Raw genomic sequence first — 16,366 nt, forward strand, 5'->3', positions numbered from 1 at the left:
TGGATGGATATAGATTAGTTACTAACTTGTTTGACAGAAAAAAATGATAAAGCAACTCGAAATCTGTTTGTTCATATTGTGATATAATTGTCATGAATGTGTGCTCTTTTACTATGGGGTTAACTGAATTATTAAAATTCTCGTGATGCTTTTCGCGAAAAAGGATTAATGATGTAGAATTTATCTATCTAAAACCAAAGAGCAAACAACGAAGAAAAATGGAACAAATCAAAATAAGGAAATTCCTATTTAATTTTATTATTTGTCATCTTTTGCTTGTTGAAATTTGTTATATTCTCTGTAGCATTATTAAACAATGAATTGATAAAAAGTAAAAAAAAAAAAATATCTCTCTTTTATTAATTTCCCTTGAAAATAATCAAATTCATGTTGAATTAGTTTTATGTTTCTATATATTGCTTTCGATTTATTACATTTGAAATCAACTATTCATGATGATAGTTATAGTGACAATTGGGAAAAAAAAAAAAAAGGCACCAAAATTTTGCAAAGATTAGGTAATACTGAACTGGTTATCAATAAAAGAACAAATGTGATTGAGAAAGTTTGACTCGCGTGAGAGACACAAATATAAAAGCGCCAATAACGCTGTCAATTGAAAAAAAAAAGTATATTCAATAATAATAAATCGAAAACACACAATTTTAGTCCTTAGTGTTAGGGAGTTTTTTTTTTTTGGGCAAATTGGTCCTCAAAACTTTTGCCTAACAAATATAATGTTCATGAGGCATTCAACTTTGGTCAAATTTGTATATATTGTTTGAGACCTCTAAAATTAGAGATTTTGCCTCGCTAGAAAAAAAGTTTAAAAGAAGACTATCACCTTCACACGTTGATTATTTCTCTATCATTTACAATTTCCATATTGTCAAAAAATATCAAAAAATTGTCGAAACATTTTTACTACATGAGAATAATAATTGCTTGAGGAATAATAATTGATATTGACAATTTAATTTCAACTTGCATAAATAAGAGGGGAAGGATTTATATGAGAATAAATTTGTAAAAGAATTTGATTTGTTTAATATCAAGCCGATAGAAGCTAAAACAGTTAAAAAGGTCCAAGCAAAGGAAGTAAAAACCAATTGTAATAGAGCTTGCTGCTTTTGTGCCTGCATAAGAGCTCCAATCAAAAGTGGTAAATGTATATACATGTACATGCGTGTATATATATACATATATATATACATATATGTGTGTATTATATACACACACATATGTATATGTATATATATGTGTCTGTATATATATGTATGTATATATACACCTTGTACAATCATATAAGTTTTCTTTTATTATAATTTCATTTAATATTTTGCATCCTAAAACCTAATATCTTTGTATATCTCGTATGGTTATCTATGACATCTAGGGACAAAACCAGAAAATATACTTTGACGAAGCTATTTTTATACACATGCAAACTTTGCAGTCAAGAAATGAGTTTTTGAAAGTTTTTTTTGGTCTTGAGGGAAGGGGAGTTCAATTTATAAGGGATAGTGTTGAAAATTTTCAAAACTTAAGGGGAAAAACATATGATTGGGAAGGACTTTGGTTTGGTGGGCGGTTTTCATAGTAGATGTGCGATAATCTGCGTCTTCCAATGTCCAACCTATTGCACTTTTTCCTTCCACACCCGTCTACTATTTGGTAACCAATCCATTAGGGAATAGGGAGTCCATTTCGAAGTTTACTAGGCCAGGATTTCCCATTCCCTAGTTTCCCGCTGGAGAATAAAATAGTAGTAAAAGAAAAGAGACGGAGTGATGGACCCTATATCCACGCTGCAGCATCGCTTTGGCGAAACAGCAGCTCAATAGTCTCCCTTCACACGCAATACTATACTGCTAGGACTAAAATTTTCTCGTTTCTTTCACGTCTAACAACTCTCTTTCCCAAATCTCCTGTTATCTTGGAGAGGAAATGCAAGTGATACCCAGATGGAGAAGTATATTGATTTTGAGGAATTCAGTGATTCAGTCAACAGCAATTGCATCGACATCAAGAACCCAGCTGGCTGATTTTCATTCTACAACAGTTAGCCTTGAGAGATGGAACAACAAATGGCCTTCTGCCGGTAAAAAGACCCCTGTGAGTATATTTCTTTAGCACCCAGAATATAAGAATCCCATTTCATATATGAGGAAAGCCCTGTTCGTTTTTCATGTTCAGAATCAAAACTTTGCTTCTTCTTATCTGATTACTTACTAATGATGGTTCTTAGGTGGTGATGTGCTAAGATATCTTGGTTGCTTGAATATTGGAATTTTGTTGAATGTGTGCTGTTGTATTGTACATATGGAATGACAGTTATGCTGTGGTGGTAAATTGTCTTTTTTGGACTAGAACCATAAAAGGGGATGAAGGTCTCAAAATAGATTTTCAATTTTACATGTTAAAGTCTGAAATCTAGAGGTGCCAACTTGCTTGGTGTAATGGCCAATTTTAGGTGACACTGGATGCTGCTTAGTTGTTTGAGTCAATTTCAGTGGCCTGAGTAATGTCCAATGAGAATTTCTTTCTGTTATTTGAGTTGCACTGACAAAAAGATTTGAACTTGTTCACATTTTTCGTATTTCTTTCATCTTCCTTGATTTCCAGGCGTGTATCAGAAAATGAAATGAATCTTGGTGTTTAAAAATGTTTCAGGGAAATAGTTAGCCTATTAGTATTCTTTTCAATTTTCTAGTCCATTGTGCATAGGTAGATGAATAACAAATCTCCAATTTTTTCTTTCTTATCATCATCTTGCAAATTTGATAATCAGTGATTAGGATGGTGGCAGATTGTTATCCTGGCTCTTCTTTTTGTTTCCACAGATGAAACTACCTTATCCATAATCACTTGTTTCATGAACTAATTTCTACAAAGCCTTTGATACTTTTTGAAACGCTTTTCCGAAGATGCACTAGATTCTGTTTACAATGATCAGGATTGCAGCAATTATTCCTAATTATTGGACCAAGATTAATGGATTTATCTTTAGGATGTCTAATTTCATATGTGTTTGTTGTGGGGGGGGGGGGGGGAGGATACTTCATTACGTTAAGAAATGGCAGAGAAATGTGGTTGTACTTAGTAAGACAAGGCAAAAGACAATTAAACTTTTTGGGTGCGAAGCCGTTAATACTAATGACCATCTATTTGTCATGTATGAGCTAAGTCCATTTATCTGTTGTATGTGCTTGTGTCCCTTGGTTGATTTTAGTTGCCTTGTTTTGATGTCTATCAAGCATTCTCCACTTACCTGTTATAGGTTAGTCCTTTTTATTTGGTTAGTTTATTACTAATTTAGAAGTTTGACAAATAATGTCTGCAGGATGTGAGAAGTGGCCAGAAACCATCTAAGGTAAACTCCTAAATATAACGTTTTAAAATTTCTAGCTGCTTCTCTGAACATTCAAACTGATTATCAAGTTAACTGTTCCACCCCCTCAAAAGAAGTCTATATTTATTGGAAAATCTAAAATTTGGAATGACCGCTTTGATGGTGGGTAATTTTAGTGGGGTGTCCAACTTGTTTGTTAATACCATGTCAAAGTCAAAAGGAACACCTCAAACTTTAGTTCTGTTGTTGATAAGGAAATCTTTGATCCATTCTTTTCATGTGCAAAATGTTGTATGATGTCCTTTGACTTACCTGAAATTCCAAAAGGTGATAAATTCGATCTAATAAATTAAAATATAAAGATCCATATTCTTTTCCTTTCAAGTTTTCTACCTAGGGATTAGGTATACAGCAAACTCAAAAGGGGGAGAATTCGCTTCTTGTTTAGGGTAAGTTACATTGAAAGTGGTGAGTCTTAACTAAACTAGTTGTACAGCTGCTGAAATTTGGTTGTAAGAGAATGTGCAAAAAGACAGTAAATGAAAGAAAAACAAGGGTGTACAAGTGTATATCTGCTTAAGCAACACTCTTTCTCCTCCCCTCTTGCATTTCCTGTTAATAGCCGTTCTCCATTTTCCTGGAAATTGATTCTAGTCCTTCACTGTTCTAACTTCATTCATCAGTTTTTTCAGTTGTGGCGAGAAACCGTTTCTAGTTCTCTACTGTTCTTCCTTTTCTTTGACTTTGTAAATTTCAACAGGATTATATAAAATACAAAATTCGTCAGAAGCGTGCTGATACCAAGAAAGCACTGAAAAGTCTACTCTTCAATAGTGGAGCCTCCAGTTCTGTATTTGAGGTAGATCCTTGGACACATGAATGAGATTTCTAACTTTTCTGGTAACTAGAAATCCCTCTCCATTGACTTGTTCTGTTTTTATGCATGTGAATCCACACTATTTTGACTTTTGTGTCAGTTTTTCGTGAACACTGTGCTTGATGAATCTTATTGTTGTATGTTTACTTCCATTCAAATCATTAATGTATCCCCTTTCTCTGTGCTACATTTGTGACTGCCTTAAGGTGGAGGATACACATTTTTTAGGTCTAAAATCCATTTTTCTTGTAGCATACACTGAAATGTTGAGTTGTAAAATTATCAGGGAGTTATACATATCTTTCAGTGTTGGCTTATCCTATACTTGTAGAATAGACTAAAATGCAAGTTGTTTTTTTCATTCACTTTTAAAAGTAGACATGTATTTGGTGCTGAGATTGCAAGGAATTATTTACATACTAGGGAGTAATTTAGTTACTTCTTAGCTCTTGGCTAATCAGACTGTTTTTGGGGATTCATCTTTTTCTTTTCATATCAGACTAGCATAGTGGTAATCCGGTTTAAATCTAAGAGCTGAAGGGTTCAGGTCATTCTGGGTTACTGAAAGAGTTGCCGGATTGCTCTGTGAACTGACCCCCGAGTAAGGTATCGTGGATGCCAGCAACTTTCAGTTGTTAAGAGTAGTGTCTGCTCGGTGCCTTGTGTAGGATAGATTGGTTTTTGTTTGTGGTAAAGAGCTTTGCTTTTTCTGGACACTCTTGAAAGAAGGTTATGCCAACAATCTGGTAACCCATGTAAACAATCTATTTAGATTTTATTTTCATTTTTTACAAGGAATAGCTTTAAGATAATCTTAGAACTCTCATCCACATTAGAAGCATTTGAGGATTTAGCTTTTTCCTATACGACACACAAGATGTATTCTGAGCATATAATCTGATGATAGTTCTGGTGAGAAGATCGTGTCCTTTCCTGCTCTTGTGTCCATGCTTCACCTTTGTTATGGATCATTCCTTCCACCTACTTCAACATTGACTGCATGGAGCAGGTTTTTAGATTTTGCTACAAACCATACTCAGAATTATGGGTCAGCCAATTAAATGAGAGTAGAAGATATATATAATCATATTCTTGCTTCCTTCTGCACTTAGAGTATAACTCTTTCCAATCAAATCCTATATCATATGACACCAGGATGAAACCAAATGTCGTCTTCTTCAATGCACAAGAAGGAAGATGGGGAAATTTACATTCATCTTTCTCTTCTTTACATCATTGCTGAAGAGAGCTATAAATATTTTAATACTGGTTAACTATGAAGACCATCTCTTGTAGTTCAAAAGCTGGTGAAACTGATTCATTCCTCATCATAGATTGCAGACTGAAGAAGTTTCTGTGAAGAACATGTGGGGTACTATTAGAATTACAAGAGGGGGTTAGCTTCAGGTTAACTTTGACATTTGCCCGACTGCATCAGTGTTTGCTAAAGGTGATATATCATCGCCAATTGATAAAGAGAGGGGGTTATCTTCCTTGTCTTTTTTCATCTAGATGGCATAGTAGGAACCAACATGAAATAAAGAAACTAGAATTTGCAAAAGCACAAAAAATTCCTTGTGTAGAACCCATTTTTAAGTTCATTAGACTCCCCATTTTTAAGTTCATTAGACTCCGTTACTAGCTTCAAAAGGGGCTAATTATACCACCACCAATTTTGAATCTACACATTTTATCACCGAATTTTAATTTTACTATGGCTGCTGGAAAAGGTCGTACAGCTTGTATTTCAACTCATCTGCCTTGGAAAGTGGGGTTGTTTATCCAAATATTGATATTTTTATTGGAAATTATTGAAATATTGTTGGTTTTATTGATCTTTATAAAATCTCTTAGAAATCAATTTCCTAGCAATTGACTTCTTCTTTCCCCATGTCATTTGTTCTTTTTCAGCAAATCTTCCTCTCCTCAATTTCGAGGAAATTGACTTCAAAGTTCATTCCTAGAAGTTGTTTTTCCTATCTTGTGAGAATACCAATTAAACCAGCTATACTTGTTTAATTTACGTAAAGAAAAAATAGCATGATCGAGGTAAATGAACCTTGGATATGTATTTAAATATTTATATATGGTCTCAATAGTGCAAATTTTGGTAAAGTTACTTTTTATTTTTATTGCCTAGCCAAAAACCTTATAGCAGACATGAAAATATTGCATGACCATGAAATCTGGATTTCCTTTCAAACAAAAAAATATCTTGGGTGTATTATGCGTACATGGCACAACAGAGATGTTTAAGGCCAGATTGCTTGCTTAGAGAATTTACAAAGTTGCTAAAATGAGTTCTCTTGTTCACCTCTTACTTCAGGAATGGAAATCTATCACATTATTGATGTTCTGAATTATCCTCTTCACTTGTCTCTGTTCTCTTCTTTCTTTTCATAGTAGTACTCAAACTTGTCAATTTTCCCTCTTTGTAAAGCCCAAAAGCTATCTTTTTGCTAACCTTTACAGTATTGTTTTTCATTTTAATGTGTTAGTTTTTACACTAGTGATTATAGATACTCATTACCAATGGTCAATTGCTTCTATGATTTTCTCTTAACAACCCAGGAGACATTTGCCGAAACAGATACAACATGGGATGTGGATGAGGAAGAACCTTTGGACAAGAAAGACCAATCTAAGTCTTCTCATGCTGCACGTCGTGCTGCTAGAGCTCATCATAGGAGAATGAAGCGTGAGTTTCTATTTTATGGCCTACTTTTTGATGCCATGCGGGGCATTTGGTCTTAATAGAGTCCTCTATCTCTCTTTCATTGTGTTGCTCTGGAGCATACATACATCATAGACATCTTATTAGATGTGATGAAAAAGAGCTGTTGTTTGTACAAAAACATGCTCTGTATTATCAACGAGTTTCACTTTGGATACATTTTCCCCATCTTGAGTGACTCTTGCATTTCCTTGCATTTGTATTTTGTTTAGTTCTTCTTTTTTAGGAACGGCGTTGCTTACAGGAAGTGTATTGACATTCCGACAAACTAACAACGTGCTGCTGTATAAGTAATTTTATAATATTGTAAACACGAAACCAGCAGACTAGTATTTTATTGCTTGTTTATCACAATGGGTTTAAGGTGATTGTCCTAATGAAAGCATGATAGACCATGATATTTACAGAAAAATTTCGTAGTATCTATTCATTCCTTTCTTGTTTAAAATGAAGACCAAGCCCTTTCCATTTTCTCATGCTTAACAATTTTCCTGCATCTTCAGGTAAGTTAAGAAGAGAGAGAAAGCATGACGATGTTGATGATCCAGAAAATATTTTCCAGGCATCTTTTGGGAAAAGGTGGTGTAGCTGGTATTTTTGGAGAGAGCCCTCTTATCAGAGTTCGACAACTGGATTTGACTTTAGAGAACATTCCAACTGGAGTTCTAGAAGACCCAGAGAATCAGATATTGAAAGTGAGGCAGAGTCTGATACTGAGCCTTGCATTGACAGCACAAATTCTGATAGAAAAGTTCTTGGTTTGCCCCTGAAAGGTCCTCTGCAGATTCAGGATGTTAAGAATGCGTGAGTTCTTCAAGAGAGAAGTACTCTATGTTCAGTATAATTTACGATTAGTATAAATGTATGTACAACTTGTTAAATTGTTGAAAATTTTCTTGATGTAGTTTTCGCTTGTCAGCTCTCAAATGGCATCCCGATAAGCATCAAGGCCCTTCACAGGTAAGTTTATTTCTTGTCTATTGATTGTCTATTATCACCCGAAATATGCACATGCATTACTTGTGTTTATCGTGAAAGAAACATGTCATACTTGTGTGACAGATTTAGCATTGCTGTAAATCAGAAACTGGAACAAATTCAATGAAATACAAATTGGAAGAAGGTTGAGATATTCCCCTTTAGGTTTTTAGAAAGGGAGGGCTAGAGAGTGGGAGGAAAGAGGAAGCAACAAAGGGTAATTGGGCTGCGAGAATCTAAGCTAATGCTAAGAAGAGGAAATTGTACTTTTACCTTGGGCTATATATTTCTCAAGTTACTGCTATGAGTAATGAAACTCTGTTCAATCATTTTAGATTGTTGTTGGTTTTGTCATTTTAGAGTATTATTTCTTCTGTGGTTGTTAATCTGGAAGAGAAGTTCCTTTAAGCCCTTCTTTACCCTTGTTGTGTGCAATATGGGCTCCCTGCAACATGATTATCTACTCTGTTGCAGGTAGCGGCAGAAGAGAAGTTTAAACAGTGTGTAGACGCATACAAGTCATTGTGCAGCTCACTCTCAACAGCTTGAGCTTCAAAATTTTCAGTCCATTTTCCTCTCAATTATTGGGGATGATAGGTGGAAGAGATAGGTGGGTTCTTCCTTGTGTTTAGTTCCGACTGCCCTTTAAAGAAAGCCAATTAAATATAGAAAATAGGCAATTACTATTTTAGTTCACCCACGATACAAAGCTTCATGGCTAGCATTGTAACTTTTGTTTCTCACTAGAGTAATAAAGATGGTTGGCCATTTTTGTGTCAACAATATTGTTAGGTGGAGTAAAGGTTGTATCATTAATCTTTTGCTAGAAACCAACCAATCCAATCAAAAGTCAATTGGTGTCAATCCACAAAATATAAAGTGCTTTTCTTCTCCTCTCTAGAGCAACTGCAACTAATTCATGGTTGGATAAGATATTGAGGGCTCTTGATGGAGAAAAATGACATATTGGTTATGTTTTACATTGACAAGTTCATATGAATAACTCCCAAAGTAAATGGTACAGATTGCCTGATTAGGTCTTAAACTCTTGAGGGAATGAGAAAATGTGGGTATAAAATGGACTGGTGAAGCAAATGTACAGCTCAAGATGTATAATATCAGCATGGGAGAATGTTTTGTCTTCTTCAGTCCAAAATGTTCAGTGTGACAGCAGCTTGAAAGAGAGTCTACACATTCTGTCCAAGTTCAACTTTATTGGTTCAGAACATGAATATGTTGCTTTCTTAATGTTTATCATTTATTACAACAGCATACATTATACCTTTCCTCAGCTATTGAAGCCTTTGGGCATCATGTTCCTCTGTTGAGGTGTTGCAACTTTATGCAGCTGCATTATATACCTAATATATAAGCTGCAATAGGCAGTGAAATGTGTACAACATATGAATAAATTTGAACCTGCTTTAGAGTTGAGATATATTCAACTCTTATGGGAGGCAAGTATCTGTTGTAAAACCTCAAAACTGAATCTCTACTTGGTAATCTTATTCCACATGTCCTGGCACCTTTGGTATTTGGTGTTAAAAAAAAAATTCAGCAGATGACAGAAAATGTTAATCCATATTTGATCTTTGCAGAAGTCAGAAACTTGTCTACGCTGCTCAGCAATTTACTGTCAACTCATAGAAGATGACAGGATGTTGTATATATTGAAGTAATTTTGAACTTATCAAAGAGAAATAAATGGGATGCTTGTATCAAGAAAATCTGAGATGGGCATTGATACTTGGTAGCGCGAAAACATGTGTAATTAATATCATATTTACGTGGGAAAATGGCCATTTAAAAATGCATCTCATATTTACAGTGAAATAGTTTCATTTTGTCGTCAACCTTTTTATTTTAACTGTGCCAATGACATTGATGTTATCATATATGTTTCTTGAAGTTTTGGTATTGAGACTCCGCTATCCAAACCTGAACATTTCCATCTGACTCGAAACATTTTTGATGTTGCCATTCAAAATTTACACCAAAACCACACATTTTTTTTTGATATATATATATACAAGTAAAAGTTTGGATGAATTCGACTTAGGTGTCAAACAGATATCCGAAAGCACAAGTCACTTATGGGGGGATTTTATTTAGATCATCAATTAACATAGTTTTCATATTGGTAGTGAAATTCTCGAACACCACTCCCACCTTTTTATAAGAAATGAGAAAATAATCCGTCCTTACTAAATTGAACAAACTTGTGTTCGCAGTGCAAAAGTAATAAGGTCTGGTTTAAACTTGCACCTTTGGTTCATTTATGCTGCACCCAGACATCAATGAGCCATTACAGATGAATGGCCCATCAAACCAAACCCCATTTTTCAGTAATTTCTCCTTCTACCCCACCAAAAAAAGTTTTTTCTTTTTCCAAGTAATCATTTTTTAGCACAGATGATATGAACAAAAATTTTCATAGCACTAAGCAATATAAATGTGTATTTATAAAACAAAATATTTCCATAGAACCAGCCAAAGGAGGAAAAAAAAAGTAATAACCAAAATCCTAAAACAGATAAATAATAATAATAATAATAATAATAAAGGAAAGTTAATTTTAGGCTCTACTGAAGCTAGAAGCAAAGAAGAACAACAGAGGAAGACACCATAAACCCATAAATCAAGATCAAGAACCCAAAATGCAGAGCCCAGTTTCTCTTAAACTTGCCAAAATAATTCTCCGGTGGTTCTTGATAAGGCACTTCCAATTCATCTCCATACTCATCAATCACCCCACCACCACCTCCGCCGCCGGCGCAGCTGCTGATTTTCATCCTGAGCTGCCTGAGCCTGTCAGTAGCCAAGCCAAGAGTCAGCTTGTGACACCTCCTCTGATACTTGAACCCATTGATGCACCTAAGAGTCTGAGCCACGGAAACATAGAAGATCAGATGAGCCAAAGAAAGCAGCCCAATGGGTACCCAACAATGCCGGCATTGGAGCCTTGGGGACTGGGATTGAGCAAGGAAGACAAGACCCAAGAAAAGGAAGAAAAGTTGGAATAGTTTCCAAAGCTCCTTTTTCTGGACGTCTACTGCTCTTTTCTTCTCGAGGGTCTTCTCGAAATGGAGTTGGATTATGGTGTTTAGTGCTTGCAGGGCTGTTTCTTTTGGGATGAGATTGTGGTGGTGTGCGGCAGCTGTGGGGTCGTATTCCGCCATTGCTGGTGGAGCTGAGTGGTAGTAAATTGGTTGTTTGCGGGAAGGTTGGGAGATTTGTGGGCTGTGGCCAGTGGGGCTGTTTTGGGGTACGAACCAACTTGGCTGGAATATCAAAGGATGCCATGCTACGTGCAAATATATTATGTTATTGTTTATCATTATTATTATTTGGAAAAACCTCCCACATACTATTACTCCAATTCCAGTTTACACCCTTAAAGATTTTTGTAGGAACATTTATATTGGTTGACATCTTTTTCTATGAATTAAATTAGCAATTGACTTGAAGCGTGTGAGGTGCAAATTCAATCTCTGAAAAACAATTTGAGCATAATGTGCCTCGTTTTTTACGGTTCTCTTTTTTCTTCTTCAACAAAATAAGTTACCGTTGCATTCTTTGTGTTTGCTTTAACGAAATAACCTATTCATCTCTCCCTTCCACACAGACATAAAATTTACGACTAAATCTCACAAATATTTAGAAAAAGAAAAGGCAAAACAATAAAAATAAAAATAAAAACCAAATATAAAAACCTGCTAACCTCTCTCTTTTTCCAATTTACTTTCTTATTTGGACAACAACAATACAACCGACAAACTCTATCAATACACATATAGAATCATCCTTTCTCATTCGTGTTTGGTTGAGGCCTTTTTTCAAAAAAAAATTAGTAGCCACACAATTAAGGAATAGTTTTGATGTCCTAAACAAATTATACCTTGCCCATTTTTAGTCAAAAAATTCACAGAGGAATATTAATCACAAAATCATAGGAAAATGACTACAATGGGAAATAAACAACTTCAATAAAACTAAGAAGAACAAGTGGTAAAACATCCATAAATTGTTCTTAGATTCTCAAAACTACATATTGGAAGAATAAACAATATTAAAAGACAACCTCCAAGGCAATCTTATCCTACTAAATCCTCTTCCACTCTTTCTATTTTGGTTTTCTTCCATTTCTTTTCTTTTTTTATGGGGTTTTTTTTTGTCATGAAGAGAGATAGTTTGATGATTTAGCGTAAGTTAGTTATTTCCTTGATTCATGATGGATGGTGGTCACGTTTGTGGAGGAAGGAAATGACTAGAGGCTTTGAATTAAGGTGATGAAAATGATGAGAAAAGTGTTGTAATATGTCATTGGAGTAGTTTTTGATTGTTTATGAGAAGAAAGAAGAATGATCAAATGATGCATTTTAACTAGCCATTCAACCAATAACATAGAGGCCACACACCGGCAATTTCATCAACAAAATGCACGGTCAAATTAACACATTATTACTATTATTTTTTAAACTGAGTTTAGGGTGTAAACTGTAAAGTGCGTATAAAATCTTTGAAGGGATAATCTGTAACTTTGGTAACAGTCTGTGGGTTCTTTTGCAATTAACTCCTGTACATTTTTTCCATAGACTCCTGTACATTGAGTTATAAATTTTTGAAAAATGTATTGAATTGATTTTTTCAACGGTAGGGAAAGGAATGTGGGCCATACTGCATTGGGAGTGGGTGTCAGTGTCAGGCGAAAGAACTGTACTGAAACGCAGATCAAACCAAATGAGGAGAGGAGACCAAAAAAAAAAAAAAAAAAAAGAGAGAATGGTGCTGGATTAAGGTGAATGTGGCATATGGGACAAAATCTGGATAAAAGAATGGCGCTGGTGCAGTCAAAGAAACATGCATGAATTTCAAAAATTTCTTTATCGTTTTCTTCTTTTGATACCAGTCCAACGAGTCAAGTTCTTATGGTTATAGACCATAGGGACAAAAGACATGTGATAATCATTAAATTTTTATCCGCTTGTTGGACGGGTGCTCATAGCTGCTTGTTATTGATATAATTTTAAAACTATATTATTAATTAAAAATTAATAAATATGAGTAAGGATAGATAAAATTCAATAAGAAAAATATATACATATAAAAGAGAATAATAATTATTAATATGTGTATAAAGAGTACTCGTTAGAAAAATTCACATTCTTGGAGAAGTGGAGAGTGTCAGGATAGAAATGAAATAGTGAGATTTAAACTGCCAATTTAGGATGAGAAAATCGAACACAAATCTGAACACAGTTGTCAGTAATAATCGTTCGAAACAATGTAACATTTTTTGAACAAGGTATAATTCTCCGTGAACTACTTATAAAACTTAATGACAGAGATTTAATTATTACATATAAGATACATATGAACAGTAATAGAATATCCATATGAACAGTAATAGAATATTGCACCTCTATTATATATAATAGATATATAAAAAATTTATATAAAATTACAAAATATACAAAAAAAAATATTACAGTATTCAAGTCCTTCCCGGCCTATGAGAAAATCAGTTGGATTCTTGATTATGCAAGTCATAGTTATCATTACTTTTGGCACGTTTTCACAGTTGCATCGTACACTTTCATCATTGCAAAGTCCATTGGAAGTATATTCGCATTTACAACGAATTTTGACTATTTGTGCCGCAGCCCGTATCCGTTGGCTTTTTCTAATGTTCAAATTTTGAGTAAGGAGAAGATACTAAGGTACATGTCATGCATTATATAACAAATTATACTTGATATGGAAGATATTCTTAGAGTTTCAATATTGTGATTAAGTTTATCATTTATTAGATTTGTTGTTTCAAATCTATGTATGTACGTTAAGTTGATTTTAAAATATATGTTTCAATATATTGTTTGATGTACTTACTGTCATGAGTGCAGATATTGGAATGAAATCATCCTTTTTATCTAAAAAAAAAAAAAAATTATGCAAACAGTTCGTTTTAACTAATTAGTCATGTTATTAATTAAAACTAATCCTTTTTTCAACGAAAAAAGGTGATGTTTATTAAAATTTGACATGATAACTAGCATCCAATTTTACTTTGGATGCAAAATTAATATGAGGTTTCTTGGCCCCTTGAAATGATGAACCGGAAGTGAATAAGGATTCTTTCCTAAGTGACCCGAAAAAAGTTTTTTTTTTTTTGGTGATCTGATTTTGAAAAGCAGTGAAAGTGTAAAAAATGTTCATCATTGCTTGGCCGAACCTCCAACTTTGCCGAGGCAGGGTTATAGGAATCCTATCGTTATAGGAGTCCCCTCCTTCTCCCCTAGATTAGATTAGATTAGGTTATATAAATCCTATCGTTGCGATAAAAAAAAAAAAAGTAAACAACGGGTGAAACTCGGGCCGTTATATCCGGCTTCGGAGTGAACTCTATTGCTTAAGCCTTAAAGTATCTACTGGATCCATTCAAATCCGGGTCACATTATTGCATTCTCAAACTGGCAAACTTTTTTTTTGGGGTAAGTAAGAATTTATTAGCAACTAAGAACCAAAATAACATACAAAATACGTTTCAAATCAATAACTCTTACTTACACAACTTATATATGATGCTGATGCTAATTCCACAACGGTCTGAGATACTTTGTGTACTGAATGCAAATGGAGTAGCAGCAACTAACACTAAAATTTCAACTTGAATAAATGTTCGTTGGTAACAACCCAAAAACCTTTGTAATCATCTATTAGTATCTGTCTTCTTGACTTTTTTGAAAGAGGACAATCTGCATTTGACTGCCTCAAGGATCTCTTCTTGAATAACTTTTTGTATCCCTGCATTCATTTTCGAATTGCCTTGCATTCCTTTCTTTCCAAATGCAATAAACAACAGCTACTAACAAAACTCTGCCTTGGGTTTTAGCAAGAGATTTGCCTTTTAAGTTAATTCCAATCCAGTCAATCAATTTGCTCCAATTGGTCTGAGGCCATTGGACAGCACATTTGGATTTGAAAAAACTCCAAATACTATTAGTCACAGAGCAATCAAAAGACAAATGACTTGGTTTTTGAGGACGACCATCCCAGCTCGGCTATACCGAGTTCAATCCTTTATTATTTGAGACGGGTCGCCACCAGTTTTGGTCACCCCGACTAGATATCACGTGTGGGTAATTGAGGTGACTCCCACACCCACTGGTACCTCGAATTGGTGTTGTGCTTGACACGACATCCGAGGTCTTATTTAAGAACCTAACACTTGCATGGCGGGCAAGATATCTGACGAGACTTGTCTACTGCTCCGTCCTGTCAAATCAGACTGGACACGCTCAATCCCTGCCAGGTCTTAGGGAGTTGGAGCCTATTATTCTTCCTCCAACTTGTCCCCTATAAATACCACTCTCCCTCATTCAGAAAAGGAAGAAAGAGAAAGATAGCAAGAACTCTATTATTTTCATTCACATTACTCATTTACCAGTAAACTAACTTAATCATTGGAGTTATTCCGGGGGAAAAAAGCCCCGTTTAGTGTGTGTATCAGGAAGAGTACATCACCAAGTCCCTTCGTTCAAGAAGAGGACGTATTAGGTCAGTTCGACTTGACCGTCCAAAAATCACCTCTTCAGTTTTCAATGTGAAGTCTACAGAACGTGCAACTCACATTGGAGACAATTCCCCAACTAATTAGTCTATCTTGAGTTGAGAATCTTTGCTGGATAATCAACCATAGTATGAATGCATATCTTGGTATGGTATTTGCCCACACAACCTTTGCCCAAGAAGAACAAGGCCGTCTAATTCTCAATGTTTCCCAAGTTTGCTGGATAGAAAACTCAGACTTGCCCCACAAACTTTTATCTTTCCTGACGAGGTTTAGCTTCAGACTAGGTGGAATAGAGGAAATTACCTCATGACATAGCCAATAATGCCTACCATGGCAATTCAGCCATCTCCAATGTTCCCCGAAAATAATATCACTGACCATGAATGCATCACTTATAGATAGATTTCTTACACAAACTTGATAGCTGAATGAATGCATCACTCTTAGACATACATATTGAACCTCCGGGAAGCCAATTATCATACCATAGTGATGTATCTCTACTATCTCCAATCACATGAAAAAAGTGATTTGTCACTCTATCTCTCAGTTTTAATAATTTCCTCCATATCCAAGAACAATCATAGGATATTTTTATGGTCCAAATACTCCTACCTTTCAAGAGATAAGAAAAAACCCAGGTTATCCAAAAAGACGAATTGTCTCTCTTCAAGATCTCCACAGCAATTTGCAAATAGCTGCAGGATTCCATTCTTCAATTCTCTTCAACCCCAGGTCGCCTTCTTTTTTTGGGGTGCAAATATCTTCCAAATCTACCTTAGCACCAGAATGCTTAAGATCCTTGCCCTTCCAAGGGAAAGATCTCAACACACTCTCCATTTGTTTAATGAT

At 34.9% G+C, this 16,366-nt stretch overlaps 2 protein-coding genes across 3 annotated transcripts; one reads left to right on the plus strand and one right to left on the minus strand.

Moving 5' to 3' along the window:
- The first annotated feature begins 1,652 nt into the window (after nt 1-1,652).
- Nucleotides 1,653-9,425, plus strand: LOC113701226 (uncharacterized). 2 transcript variants are annotated; one of them, XM_027221776.2, is made up of 7 exons: nt 1,653-2,115; nt 3,344-3,373; nt 4,113-4,211; nt 6,801-6,927; nt 7,467-7,767; nt 7,869-7,923; nt 8,026-8,499. In XM_027221776.2, the coding sequence occupies exons 1-7, from the start codon at nt 1,948-1,950 to the stop codon at nt 8,029-8,031; spliced, it is 786 nt and encodes a 261-aa protein (XP_027077577.1). In that variant the 5' UTR covers nt 1,653-1,947; the 3' UTR covers nt 8,032-8,499. The 2 variants fall into 2 exon arrangements, with proteins under 2 accessions (XP_027077577.1, XP_027077576.1); XM_027221775.2 differs by having other exon boundaries at nt 1,656-2,115; nt 8,416-9,425.
- A 1,070-nt stretch (nt 9,426-10,495) lies between these two features.
- Nucleotides 10,496-11,244, minus strand: LOC113702448 (uncharacterized). The gene has a single exon (XM_027223665.2). It carries the CDS (start codon nt 11,118-11,120, stop codon nt 10,533-10,535), a length of 588 nt encoding a protein of 195 aa, XP_027079466.2. The 5' UTR covers nt 11,121-11,244; the 3' UTR covers nt 10,496-10,532.
- Nucleotides 11,245-16,366: the final 5,122 nt, after the last annotated feature.

Source organism: Coffea arabica, chromosome 7e (assembly GCF_036785885.1).
Source record: "Coffea arabica cultivar ET-39 chromosome 7e, Coffea Arabica ET-39 HiFi, whole genome shotgun sequence".
NCBI classification, from domain to species: Eukaryota; Viridiplantae; Streptophyta; class Magnoliopsida; order Gentianales; family Rubiaceae; genus Coffea; species Coffea arabica.

Bases quoted from the DNA above. Each gene is read 5' to 3' on its own strand.
- LOC113701226 (XM_027221775.2), top strand. From the start codon at position 1,948: ATGCAAGTGATACCCAGATGGAGAAGTATATTGATTTTGAGGAATTCA. The intron at 3,374-4,112 runs GTAAACTCCTAA...AAATTTCAACAG, and splicing joins GTGGCCAGAAACCATCTAAG to GATTATATAAAATACAAAAT. The intron at 7,924-8,415 runs GTAAGTTTATTT...ACTCTGTTGCAG, and splicing joins AGCATCAAGGCCCTTCACAG to GTAGCGGCAGAAGAGAAGTT.
- LOC113702448 (XM_027223665.2), bottom strand. From the start codon at position 11,120: ATGGCGGAATACGACCCCACAGCTGCCGCACACCACCACAATCTCATC.